Source organism: Chiloscyllium punctatum, chromosome 15 (assembly GCF_047496795.1).
Source record: "Chiloscyllium punctatum isolate Juve2018m chromosome 15, sChiPun1.3, whole genome shotgun sequence".
NCBI lineage: Eukaryota > Metazoa > Chordata > Chondrichthyes > Orectolobiformes > Hemiscylliidae > Chiloscyllium > Chiloscyllium punctatum.
Genome location: NC_092753.1, coordinates 65,881,498 through 65,895,718, shown reverse-complemented (window position 1 = coordinate 65,895,718; position 14,221 = coordinate 65,881,498). Strand labels below are relative to the sequence as shown.

At 41.2% G+C, this 14,221-nt stretch overlaps 1 protein-coding gene across 1 annotated transcript in view; it reads right to left on the bottom strand.

Annotated features, from left to right (window-relative positions):
• Window positions 1-14,221, bottom strand: part of LOC140485851 (ATPase MORC2-like) — an 88,502-nt gene that overhangs the window by 38,250 nt on the left and 36,031 nt on the right. Inside the window, exons 8-13 of the mRNA XM_072584310.1 lie at window positions 14,027-14,138; window positions 12,571-12,696; window positions 12,016-12,095; window positions 8,193-8,269; window positions 7,256-7,335; window positions 6,697-6,834 (exon numbers count right to left, since the gene is read on the bottom strand). Coding sequence (XP_072440411.1) covers window positions 6,697-6,834; window positions 7,256-7,335; window positions 8,193-8,269; window positions 12,016-12,095; window positions 12,571-12,696; window positions 14,027-14,138 — 613 coding nt within the window. The remainder of the gene's footprint in view (window positions 1-6,696; window positions 6,835-7,255; window positions 7,336-8,192; window positions 8,270-12,015; window positions 12,096-12,570; window positions 12,697-14,026; window positions 14,139-14,221) is intronic.

Here is a 14,221-nt window from a genome sequence, read left to right as displayed (position 1 = left end):
AGCATGATGACAACATGAGCTCCAACTGTCCAAGGTACAGACCCCACCTCCCAGTTGCCAATACTCCTGACTTTGCCAGAATTCTACCAGAATAAGCATCTGTCTTCTGGGAGGTATTGAAAGCAATCAGGAAGATCTTGAAATTATAAATCAAGCATATGAATTAATATATTGATTGATTGATTGATTGTCACGTGTATCAAAGTATGTGAAAAGTTTTGTTTACAAGCAGTACAGGTAGATTATAGGGAGCAAGGTTGTACAGAACTAGGTTTAGATAGAGACATACAGGTAACATTGGACAGGGTGTAGGAGAGATCAACATTAGCAAGATTAGCATTATTTGAGGGGAGAGAGTCCATTCAATAGTCTAAAACTGGCCGGGAAGAAGCTGTCCCTGAACGTACTGGTGCACGCGTTCAGGCTTCTGTATCTTCTGCCTGATAGAAGAGGAGATCATTCCCTGAGTGTGAGGAGTCTCTATTAGAGATAATTTGTCCAGAAATTCAGTATTCATTGACAAATTGTGATCTAAATGCATAATTTACAGTGAAATGAGGTAAAATGTAAACCTGTAGAGCTATAGCTGGATCAACTAGCAATTGATAGCAATTACAAGAAGGGAAAAAAACTACAACATCCATTGTGAGGCATTATCACATGGCAGCATGCCCATTAAAATTCAAATCTTAAACCAAGAAAATTCAGACTGCCAGGAATGTGCTGCAATGGTGGAAATAACTCCACAAAGGCCAGTATCCAGTCACTAAGTCACCACTTATTCTGGTGTGCATTGTCCAAGACTCTGACCCAGCTGGCTCAGAGCCAGCTGCTAGAGCAAGCAGAACCAATTCGGGAACTCATTTTCTATGAAGTTCACTTAGCTGACTTCATTCTAAATGAGCGTTTTTGCACCAGGTCTGGTTCTCCAGACTCTGCTTTGGATACTGGCAGCGTGTACCTGACCATAGCCCGCCTCTTACACCAGGAGTGTTTCGACTGAAATTCATCTTCTTTAGGTGGCAACAGCTGCGACAGTTCTTGTGTCCATCTTGTCTTCAGTGGTTTCTTTGATGCTAGATGGAGGGGGAGGACCCAAGGGTTCTGACAGCCTTGCCGATGTTTTGAAGGGACAGGGATGTTTTCCTCCTTCCCAGTCTGCGAGGTCCCAGCTTTTGTGTGGTCCATGTGCTTGTTCAGAATTGCCTGTCCTACCTGAACTTTGTACGTCGTGGGACACAACCTTGTGTTAACCATGTCTCTTACCCTGCAGGGTCATTTCTGTGGTTTCAATACCAAACTTCATTGCCTGAAATAAATTGCTTCTTGCTTTGAGGAAGTCAAGATGAGAGTGGTGCTGGAAAAGCACACCAGGTCAGGCAGCATCTGAAGAGCAGGAAAATTGACTTTTCAGGCAAAAGCCCTTCATCAGGAATGAGGCTGGGAGCTTCAGGGTTGGAAAGATAAATGTGAGTGGGGTAGGGCTGGGAAGAAGGTAGAGAGTGCAATAGGTGGATGGAGGTGGGGGTGAAGGTGACAGGTCAGAAAGGAGGGTGGAGCGGATAGGTGGGAAGGAAGATTGACAGGTGGGACAGGTCATGAGGGCAGTGCTGAGCTGGAAGGTTGGAACTAGGGTAAGGTGGGGGGAGGGGAAATGAGGAAACTGGTGAAGTCACATTGATGCCATGGGGTTGAAGGGTCCCAAGGCAGAAGATGAGGCGTTCTTCCTCCAGGCATCAGGTGGTAAGGGAGTAGCAATGGATGAGGCCCAGGACCTGCATGTTCTTGGCAGAGTGGATTGGGGAGTTGAAATGTTCAGTCACGGGGCGGTGGGGTTGATTGGTGCGGGTATCTCGGAGATGTTCTCTGAAGTGCTCTGTGCGTAGGCATCCAGTCTCCCCAATGTAGAGGAGACCACATTAGGACCAATGGATACAGAAAATGACATGTGGACATGCAGGTGAACCTTTGATGGATGTGTAAGGCCCCTTTGGAGCCTTGGATGGAGGTTAGGGAGAAGGTGTGGGCGCAGGGTAAGGTGCCAGAAGGGGAGGGTGGGTAGTTAGGGGGCATGGACCTGACCAGGTAGTCGCGGAGGGAACGGTCTTTATGGAAAGCATATAGGGGTGGGGAAGTAAATATATCACTGGTGGTGGGGTCTATTTGGAGGTGGCGGAAATGGCAGAGGATGATGCAATGTATGTGGAGGTGGGTGGAAGGTGAGGACTAGGGGGCTCTGTCCTTGAGGGTGCTTTGAGGAGTCTTCTGTCTAGCACTGGTGTTCCTGATGAACTCTTTTACGTCCAACCATTTTGAATGGGCATCCACAATAACTAAAAACATACTTGAAAGGACCAGCATAGTCAATATATAACCGAGTCCATGTTTTGCCAGGCCATGCTCATGAAGGTGGGGAAGCTTCTGGTAGTTTGTTTTGTCCTTGTTGGCTGTTTGGGCACTGCCCCACCAACGTGGCTATGTTGGTATCCAATCCTGGCTGCCAGACATACTTCTTGCCAACATTTTCACATTGGAAACTCCTGGATAACCCTGGTGGAGTTCAGCCACTGTCAGCGACCTTTGCTTTGGGACAATCAGACTTGCTCCCCATAGTAATACACCATCGTTTATGGACATCAGCTCTCATCAGATGCAGAAAGGTTTCAACTCTAGTTTTAATGGTCCTTTGGTTTCTCCTATCACCACCAGCTGTTTCAGTTTTGTCAGGATGGAATCTTTTTGTCTATAGCCCGATATTGTCAGCGGTAACCAAAAGGGTATGAAGGATGTTTAAAATAAAACAGATTCTTCCAGCTGTGGTGTTATCAGTGGTTTGGCCACCAGTGAGAAATGGCTCAAGGCATCACATTTGCCACTAAGCCCCCGAATGGCGTTCCAATTTGTATTTGTATGCACTCAGAATAAGAGTCTACTGCTGAATTTGATCTGAAGCTATGGTTAGAATGACCCTGTCCTCGTTAACTAGTCCTAGCAGGGGTTTGTGTCTGTTACTACCACAAATTTACATCCATAAATGTGTTGGAGAAACGTTTGCACACCAAAGATGACAGCCGAACCTTCTTTCTCTCCCCAGGAGCATCTTCGTTTGTCATCAGCCAAAGTCCAGGAAGCATTCCTCACCACTGGGCCATAGGGAGCCAACACTATCCTAATACCATACGGGGAAGCATTGCATGTTAACATCATATCGTGCTTGGTCTGTAGTGTGCCAGTATCTTGGATGACAATAGCTTCTTGTTCACTTCCCTAAAGACTACATCTTGGCTTTGAGATAATTTCCAAGGCTGACCCTCTTCCAATAGCAAACATAAGGGTGTCAAGATGGAGGCCTAGTTATGAATGAATTTTCCGTAACAATTAACAAAACCATAGAAAGACCTAAGATCAGTACAGATGTGGGAGTGAGCACCTTTGACTGCTCTCACTTATCATCGAACAGGTGTAACCCAGTCTTATCAACTTTGTAGCCCAAGTTACGGTGCCTGGAACACACGTTATTCCCTCTTAAGGCATACCTCCATCTTGAAGCAACGTTTAAGCACTATGTCCAAGTTCTCTAAATGTCCTTTAATACTCTTCCTAGTTATTAGAACGTCATTCAGATAAATGGTAAAATGTTCTCCATTGTCTGCTGGAAAATGACATCGGCTGATGATACCCTCTACATTGGTCCAAACCCTTATGGATATTAATTGTAGCATACGTCTGGAAATCCTCATCTAATCGCACTTGCAGGTATGCATGGCTCATGTTCAGCTTCATGAAGGGGAGCACTTTTGTGTGTAAGTTCTCTATGCAAGTGATTGGGTATTTATCCAGCTACAAAAAGTAGTTCACCATTTGTCATCGACTTCACAATCAGTATGACCGGTGTATGACTGGTGTTGCCCGTTCCACAAACTGTACTGGTTTAATGATTCCTTCGCTTTTAAGCCTCCTGATTTCTGCCGCTACTTCTGCGTACAGGGCAAATGGCACTGGGCGCGTCTTGCATGCAAAAGTCGAGGCAGAAATCAGAAGGCTGAAACCTTCTGGATATTTAATTCGAAGTTCATTCAGGCAACCATTTTCTAATCAAAAATGTTGAACCAATCAAGGTGAATCTCTCAACCAATTTTGCCCTATAAGCCTTTTACTACAATCAGTGGGGAGTGAACCAGCTGCTACTCATAAGACACCAGAACCAAAATTATAGTCATAGAGATGTACAGCACAGAAACAGACCCTTTGGTCTAACCTGTCCATGCTGACCAGGTATCTTAAATTAATCTAGTCTCATTTGCCAACACTTGGCCCATATCCCTCCAAAACCTTCCTATTCATATACCCATCTAGATGCCTTCTAATGCTAGAATTGTACCAGCCTCCACCACTTTCTCTGGCAGCTTATTTCTTACATTCACCACCCTTTGCAAGAAAATGTTGCTCCTTAGGTCCCTTTTAAATCTTTCCTCTCTCACCCTAAACCCTCTAGTTCTGCCCTCTAGTTCTGGACTCCCCCAACCCAGGGAAAAGCTCTTCTTTATTTTCCCTATCCATGCCCCGCATCAACCTCTATAAGGTCACCCCTCAGCCTCCGATGCTGCAGGAAAACAGCTCCAGCCTGTTCAGCCTCTCCCTATAGCTCAAATCCTCCAACCCTGGCAACATCCTTGTAAATCATTTCTGACACTTTCCAGGTTTGAAGTTGTACTCTTAATCTGTAGGTGTTCCCCGGCATAGGTTATCAGCCTGGCCAAGGTCTTATGCGAACTTAAGGGTTGAAGTCCAGAACAAATTCTGTTAAAGGCTAGTTCTGTAATTACTGATATAACTGCATTGGTATCAACCTCCATTAGAACCAGGTGACCTTTTATCCATACATTAATTTTGATTGGTTCTGATTCGGATTTTGCTAAGCAATTTAACTGTTCCAAACAAGATATAAATTGGCTTTCCAGTGGGTGCACTCTCCTAGATACTAGCTATGAGTTCTCTTACTCATTTCAGACCTAGTGGGACTCTTTTGCAGTCTTAAGTCCACATACCAGCAGCAACTACAATGGCCTACTGGCCCGGATCCTTAAGAAAATTTTAAACTGTTTGGCCGAGGCTTGGCTTTGTTTTGGTGTTTTGCTGTGGGCTAATGTCAAGTCCCTTTGTTCAAGATATGTCCTGAGTGAGGCTACACAATTGCCTTTACTTAAGTGGTGTTCCCCAAGTTTGATGAGGGTGTCCACTTCCGTTGGAATACCCTGTAACTCATAAGCTCCACTTGATGCATTTTCTAATGACAAAGTCAGTTATAGTGCCTATTTGAAGTTCATTTGGGTTCAGCTAGTAGGGAGTAGGCATTTTTGCATGGTCACATCATTTAATCCCACATCCTAAACTCAGCATCTCACTTAATGTTAAATCAAAATCACAGGTCTCTGCTAGTCATCTTAACATCATCAAGAATCCAAATATGCATTCACCTGGTTCTCGAACTGCCAAATAAAACTGATAGCATCTCAGAATTAGAGGCAGCTTGGAATCGTAATATTTCTTAGCTAAATCTGTCAACTCTTAAAAGGTTTTAGCATCTGTTGCCTCGGGGAAAGTTTGACTTCTAACAACTGAAAAGGCTGCAGGTCCACAAGCTTTCAGGAGAATTACTCATTGATTTTCTGCCTCAATGTCATTTGCCCCCAAAAAAGCATTCTTTCTGCATACTGGGCCCCATCTTCCATGGCAGGATTGAATGAGTCAAGCTTTCCAAATAGCGGCATGATGCCAGAAATGCTTATCCAAACTCAAAGATGACTGTTGCAAGCAAATCTCTTCAGAGGCATTTTTGCGCTCATTGCCACTGAAATAACTCCACAAAGGCTGGTACTCTGTCACCCTTTATTGACCCAGTCAGCTCAGAACCTGTTCCCAGAGTGAGCAAAACCCCTGACACTACCATTTATATCTGTCAGCCAGGGCTCCCTGATTGGACCAGGTTAACAGCCCCAATCAGGGGCAGGATGGTGGCTCAGTGGTTAGCACTGCTGCCTCACAGCACCAGGGTCCCAGGTTCGATTCCAGCCTCGGGGGACTGCCTGTGTGGAGTTTGCACATTCTCCCTGAGTCTGCGTGGGTTTCCTCTGGGTGCTCTGGTTTCCTTCCACAGTCCAAAGATGTGCAGGTCAGGTGAATTGGCCATGCTAAATTGCCCGTAGTGTTAGGTGCATTTGTCAAAGGGGAATGGTTCTGGGTGGGTTGCTCTTCGGAGGGTCGGTGTGGACTTGTTGGGCTGAGGGACCTGTTTCCACACTAGGGAATCTGATAGAATAGAAAAAAAAACTCATTTCCTACCAGGTTCACCTGGCTGACCTCATTCCAATCATGACAGTGGGGAGTTCAGGATCAGGCATAAGCAGCAGACGCAGCCAACAAAAGAAATGCTTGGCCCAGTTTACACTCAGTGAAATTACATTGCAGAGCCACATTTCTGAATGGCCTAACTCTACCTCAATGAACATGTGCAGCTTGGCAGTTAGAACAATCAGCACCTAGTACTTACTTTTTTCTTTATATGTCCATTTTCAAATAATTATGAATAGCAGTTTTTCTTTCACTTAATTTTTTTTGAAAATATTTGTTCAAATGAAAGTGTCTTTGTACTACTTCAAGAGAAATTAACTTTCTTGTAGAAGACTGCACCTTAACATGTGATTCAGCTGTACTCCAATTCTCTTATACATTTTGATTAGACGGCTGTTGTTATAAATAAACATTCCATCCAAGTTTCTCTTCTCAACGTTCACTCCAAAAATAAAAGTCAATTTATCTGGGACTTTCAGTGCTCTAGGGATAAGAAGGCAAATCAGAAATTATGTGTTTCATGTAACATCGTGGTACAGTATTATACTATGGAACAAATGACACTTCCAATGAGATTTCTCATATAAGGTATCAGAAATAAAAACTGGCACTTTCAAGATAGGAGATAAAATTCAAAAGTACTTCCAGAAATGCATATTTATAGCATTAATTTAATCATTTATTTTTGCAAATTTAAAATACCAACAAAATCTACAAATATGGTAGCATAATACACTTGTGTTCTAACACGCTGAGGTAAGCGAACAATAGTGTATAGATGTTGTTTAAAGTTTTCAGTCTTGATAGAGATTGTCACAAATGTTAGAAATTTTCCACAGCATGCAGAGTTAATAAATGACCAATATTAAATTCAAAGTGGGTTTGCAATTAAATGAATGGATACCTTAGCTTTTCTTGGTGCAGTTTCCTTTTTATGTCTAAATCTCTCTCCGACTTTGATAATTTGTGGTGAGCATTGGCAAGCTTAAACATATTTTGGAAAGAGAATATCTTAAATCAGTCAGAAAGCAAGAGCAAAAGAAAACAATAAAAGTAAGCTCCTGAAGTTACAAAGGGAACATTTCTGAATTAGGAGCACAAGAATGAGGGGGGTGGGGGTGGAAGAAGGAAAAATGGAATGTTGGAGGGAAAAAGTTAGCTAAAAAGAGAGAGGCTGGTGAGGAGGTGGGGCAGAGTCTGGGAGAATGGGGAAAACACAGGATCTAGGGAAGGGGAGTGCCCAGTCCAGTCACACTTTCCAGTTGAAGAGAAGTGGTGTGGGTGTTACACCATTTTCTGCTGCCTTTGTATGTTTTCACACTGCAGCCTGTATGATCTTCCTGCGCATGAACAGCTTGCAGCTTCTTCCTACATAGTTGCAACAGTGACTACACTTAAAAATTTCAAGAGCTGGCATCCCCACACATGCTGTTGTAATGCCCATGATATCACTGATAGTGAAGTCCCAGGCAGCTGCCAACATTGAGAATGATGTGGATCTGACAAAGACAGAAGAGAACACAGAACACTCTTCTCAGTCCTTTCTTCTAGCCCACTGATCTCTTCCAATCTCAAATTCTAGCTTCCAGGCTGTCCATCTCCTGCTGCTGCTCCATTGTCATTTCCTCCTGCTTAAACAGTAGAGAGAGCAGCAGAGTTCCAGAGGGAAAAGCAATTAAACCTGCAAATGAGATACTCATCTACTTCAAAATGGTATTCCAGCATGACTAGTACATTCATTTCCGAGTATAAAAGTCCTTCCTTTTTATAGCAAGATGCAAAAGAAAGCTGCAATATCTGACTCTTGCTTCACTGGACAAAAGTATCCATAAATCAATTACCTTTGCTTTCATGTTATCGTCACAGGACTTTTCTAACTCCTTCACTTTAAATCTTGCTTCATGCGTACGTTCCTCTGCTGCAAATACCAATTCAAAACCATTCATATCAGTTCTGCAGAACTCTAAAATGTTCAAACTATTTCTAATAATGTTTACTTTGTGTTTTTGCAGTTGTATAAATTCTGGTTCCAGAGTGTAATTCCAATTCTATGGACAAAAGCTAATTGCCTGATTGATATGGACTAAGGCCAGAAATGTGGGAGAATTGTGACAGAAGTGGGGCAAGGCCTTTGTTGACATGTGCAACTTAGTACATTTTCAAACAGAGATGATGGTCCTGCCATAGAGCAGCAAGATGCCTATGATCGTGGATTGTTGCTCACCAAAGACCTCAATATCATTGAGTTTCATCTCATTAACATGTAGCTTCCTATTCTATCATCTGAAGAAACTAGATGATGACATGTCCTGGTGATTTCAGCTTGCCATCTTGCAAATCCGGCAACAAGGTTTCAGGGCACAATTCATGGCATCAGCCACATGCATCCCACATCCACAGGCACTGGCATCCAACAACTGCCAGTCTCTCAGAACACCTCTCCGATCCACTTGCAGGAACTTTAGGCTCTTGAGCTGCATTTTGGATCACCCAGCAACAATCACTGATGTGATATTGCAAGAGTGTTTTGCATGCATGAACAAGCACCTAGCTTATGGATTGGATCAAGAACTATCTCAAGGTTGCTTGCTTAATGTTCATTCACTGAGTGACTACATGGATATTCACAGCATACTCAAATTGCCTTGCTGTGCTGCGTCTATTGTTGCAATGGTGTTTCAGCCAGAGCCTGAAGATTCACAGAACTGTCGTATTGACTAGCTGTTGAGCATGCATACAAACCAGGCTGCTTGTCAGGCTCATCATTGGTGATGAACCTTCAGAATCAAAATTTCATTGCATATGTCAATCACATACCCAGCCAGACGCCGCATGAGTTTTCAACCAAACTGTCATTTGCAAAGCATATGAAGGGGTAATTCTCCATCAAGTCAAAAGGAGGAACGAGGTGAACGAATGATCCATGGCAATAGGGGGTGGGAGCATTTAAAGCTGAAGTGGGAAGAGCAAAAGTATTTGTTGGGATGAGGACAAGAACAGTGACAGGGGCAAGTTGAGGTATAAAGGGGGTAAAAACAGTATAGAATGTGTGGGCATGGAAGGCTATAGAGGAGAAAGTGTTGGCAGTGACCATAACTATGCCCTCCACAGTAGGCACTATTAAGATGTAATATTGGGCACAGGAGGAATAATGCGTGGTGGGTTTCCACATAGGGGTCTGCTCACTGGGGAAATGGTCTGTGACAAGAAACACAAAAATAAACTTTAACATCACCTAGTGATCAGGCCAAGCCTGATGCAGAAGGTATCCACCCTGAACCTTCACCCTGTCATCATTTGCTGTTTGCTTCAAACGACTCACAACTTGAAAATGCCTGAGCCAATGGTCAGAACAGGAAGAGTCACTGACTGGCAAAAGCACAGGTTCCACTTCTGCGAGAAGGGAGCAAAGGCATTAATCATATACTTGCAAAATCAGTGACATTTCAATTGCAATTGTATCAGTGAATATATGAAATGCATTCAATCTGAACAAAATGTTTGAAGTTGAAATTCTGGTTACAGGCAATGTCCAACATGTCACTGGCCCTTGCAAACTGAACACTGAGATTTCAGTGAAGCAGATACTATTTATTAATAGAGGTGATACTGACCATAACCAATTCAAAACTTGCATGACATAAGCGAACGTGGGACATGAACTGAGTACAATGAGAGACATAAGTGCAAGCAATGATAACTTGAATGAAAACCCTAGGAATGCAACAAGCTTCCATGGAGGCTGAGATGTAGCTCAGGCAGTGGTAGTAGTTGTAAGGCTCTTCAGAATGCATTGGGAACATAGGTGGCCAGAGAGTTTTGGTCCTGACTCCACTTTGGATGAGGAGTGAGGTGCAATGTTGATGCAGATCCTGTATGTAGTAGGTCAATGTAAAGTAAGTGTGCTGGATGATGGAGTTGGATTTGAAAACTGAAAGCATGAGAGAATATCCTCATCCAGTTGCTGTAAAGGTACCACCTGCTTTGGCCTTCAATGCAATAAGCTCCTTCCAGGGAGCAACAAGTGACCTGTGTAGAGTCTCTCACGTATGTGCTCCTACAATTGAATCAGGACAGTGACTGACACCATCTGAGCAAGATCACACTGGTTCATTTTGTTTTCCCATAATGAGGTTAGTGCTGCAGCCCAGGTAGTAAGACTTGGGAATATAGCTGACTTTTCCCAGGTGTAGGGTGTTATCAACTGTTACACATGGCACCAAGAAGATCATATCACACCACCACAGAATTCATCAATAGCAAGAGGATCCATTCGATCAACATGCAGGCAATCAGTGATCACCAGTTCCTGAAGATGTGTACCTGTGACCCTGTTAGCAGCCCCAACTCTTATTTCCTGGAGCATTCTCGTGTACGTGATGCATTTCACAGTCAAATTGTCTTACAAGGCTAGTTACTGGAGGACAAGGGCCACTCACTGCCACCATTTTGGGTGACACCGTTGTGCAACCCCCTGACTGATGCAGAGCATGCCACATCATTTTAGTGTGCTGTGCAGTGTATAACCGGAACAGGCAAAAAGGTAAAGTGGCGGATGATGAGGAACTGTAGCATCATGGATGCTGGTCAATTCCAGGTTATCCAGGGTTCTTGCTATGATTCTTATGGTTACAGCAAGATGATAGAAATCAGGCTAACATCATACAAAAGGAGTGTCATAACAGTGTGAAAGGTCATAGACTCACAGAAAAAACCCTCAATGAAACTTGATGGAATTGACAATGCCTAAATATTGTGAGATTCAGCCCAAGTAATTTAACATTGTTTTTATTTGACATAATATGTACTGGAAGAGAAAAATAATTGAAGCTAATGTAAGAAGGCAACAAATGCAGAAAGCATCGAGAGTTCTAGTGACAAAATATTATTTGTTAGATGTTACTCTAATTTTCTTACGTGAATCTTAACTTCTAATAAATTGTTTAAATACTGATATCCAATTCTGCATCAACAAAACAAGAAAAAGATTAAAAAGAACATCTTAATTACTAACTTTGGTAGGAATGAGCAGAACTAAAAATAATGAAAACAAAACTCAGGCACAACCCCTTAATAACTCAAGGGGTAGTTTTATCACATGTCTAATAGTGATGCATTAAATACAAAGTTCCAATTTTAATTTCTGATCTCTCTGGCAAGGTAAAGGGAAGGGAAAATTAGCTACAGTCTATTTTTGATTAATGCAAGCAATTTGGCTGCAGATGGAAATCCAGCGAGATGCCAGATTCTGAGGGAATTTTATTCAGTTCTTATCCTCCATCCTGAACATGAAGAAATGAATTTCCTGCAAATATATTCTTTAGATTCAGGTCTGGGGGTGGGATGCTTGGTAAATTAATCACAAGTTTTCATTGGGTGAACCAGACGCAAGGATCCATTATCACTTTCAATACAGGAGGAAAAAAAAGTAATGTAATGTTATCCTATTAAAATAATAATTAGGAGTGACAGATCAAAAATTAATAGAATTTCTGTTTACAGGTTATAGTGATTGATGCTTGAAATCAAATGAACTTTGGTGAACAACATCATTTAATTGGTAGTCACTTTCTCTATTTGATTATTTTGATCTCTGATTAAAATCAACAAACTTAGTTGGTGATATTTACTGACAGAATTATTCTTGAATCAATTAACTCATACCTATTTTCACAGCATGTTCTGCATCCTTTACCTCTCTCAAAGCACGTACTTTGAAACCTTTGGCCATATAAATGTACTTCCTACAGATATAGCAATAAGTGAAAATTAAACACCAAGTCACTATTTCAAATGTTTGTTACACTTAACTTGAATACAGTCAGTTCTAGTCTACAAATCCCAGCCAAATGTCAGCAACTCATTTCTGATTTCACATGGATTATTACCAAAAATTAGTTAAATCTTATGAGTTCCTTACTTTTCATCAAATCTTTGCAATGAAGAACTGAAATAATTGAAAAAAGAACAAAAGAAAACAATAGATACTTAATAATTATAATTAAATAGTCATTTGTGAGAATTACTTTATCTTGGTGGTTGAAAAAATTCTTTAAATGATTAGCAAATTGAAGCAACTTTCATCCTTAGGCACAGAACAAAAAAGTTTGAAATCAGATTCTTCCTTGAAAGGACTGTAGTTAAGCTTTAGAACTTTAAAACTGATGCAGAACTTCAAAAGGGCTCTAAAATTGGGATATTAGCCAACTATTTTCTTACCTAGGTCTATACAAGGAATAGATGAGGCAGTTAGCGTGAACCTTATGCCCCTGAATAAAGATCTTCATGCGAGGGTCAATATATAATATTGCAGCATAGGCTCTAAAGGAATATTGTTCTGGTTGGCTGAAATATGACAAATATAATTTTTGATTACTGAATTACAGTACTATGTAATGTAACCACAATACCGCAGAATACTATTCAGTAGAAATACAGGGCTTATTAAAATATTGCACATTTCAAGGGGTTACTGATTAAATTTCTCCTGAAAACAGAGTTTTGATTTAATTCTGTGTTACAAATTTATACAAATATGCAGAACCTTAAGTTGCCTGCCCTTTCACCTTTGCAGAACTTGCATTTTGGAATAAATTTTTAATATATTTTTATTCATTCATGTGACATTGGCTTCGCTGGCCAGGCCAGTATTCATTTCTGGGCACAGACCATTATCTCTCCATCTATATATTCTGTGGCCGTGCGCTTCCCTCCACTTCACCTGATGTAGGACCACCGGTCTGAAAGCTTATGATTTCAAATAAACCTGTTGGGACTGTAACCTGGTGTCATGTGAGTTCTGACTTTGAATATATTTTCAAGTCAGGATGCCATGTGAGTTGGCAGGAAACCTGGAGGTGGAGGTATTTCCAAGCACCTGCTGCTCTTGCTCTTCTGGACAATATATGTTTAACCCATACTACATTATAATCATTAGAACTCTCCACCAATAATAATCTACTCATCAATATTATCAAATTATGACCACTTTCTGGTACTGTTGTATTAAGTACCAGAAAATACAACCTTGTTCTGATTATTTTAAACAATAAATGATGTTCAGAGCAAAAATAATTTAAAATTGTGAAACCTTAAGTAATCACCACAAAAGACACTATGCTCTCAGTGCCAAAAAAAGGCTACATGCTCTGAATTTTGAGAGCTTTCCCTTTCCTAACTGCCACCTCAGTGTCCATCACATGCTCAACAATTCAGATGCCAGTAACCTGCTTAAGTTTATAATTGTCTGTTGTCATAATTGATCATGGTTGAAGACACATAGGTTTTAACATCATTATTATGCCTTATTTTGAATGTACCCATCCATTTTCAAAATTTATTGTTGTCAATTCCAATAAAAATCTTGTTGGCAGTAACATATCTCCCTGGCTGATTCTCCCCACAATCACCCAAACCAGTAAATGTTATTATAATATTTATAATTAGTAATCATGCTTCAGCTGTCAGGCACACCCAGTAATCTTCACTCTTTTATGAAGACAATCTCAACAGAATTATTTGCCTTGCTATCTGTTGTAAGTAATCCATTGTACTGCGAGAAGCAGAATTATAGGAAACTATTATTCTGTTTTTACAAACTGACTGATCTGTCTTGTATATGACATTTCAAAGCTAACACATCAGTTGAGTTTGTGTTTTTCATTTCATTACTTACATTCCACTGGCTATCATTCCTGTCAGCAGTATATCAGAAGCATCTGTTTCAATATCTAGTTCAGGTACTCCATCATCATTCAGTTTCATGTTATAGATGACGACTAAAGTTCCTGTTAAGGAAATGTATTAATTAAAATAATTAATTTTAATGCGAGGTCAGGAGATGGCATAGTAATAGTAGGTACATGGCAGA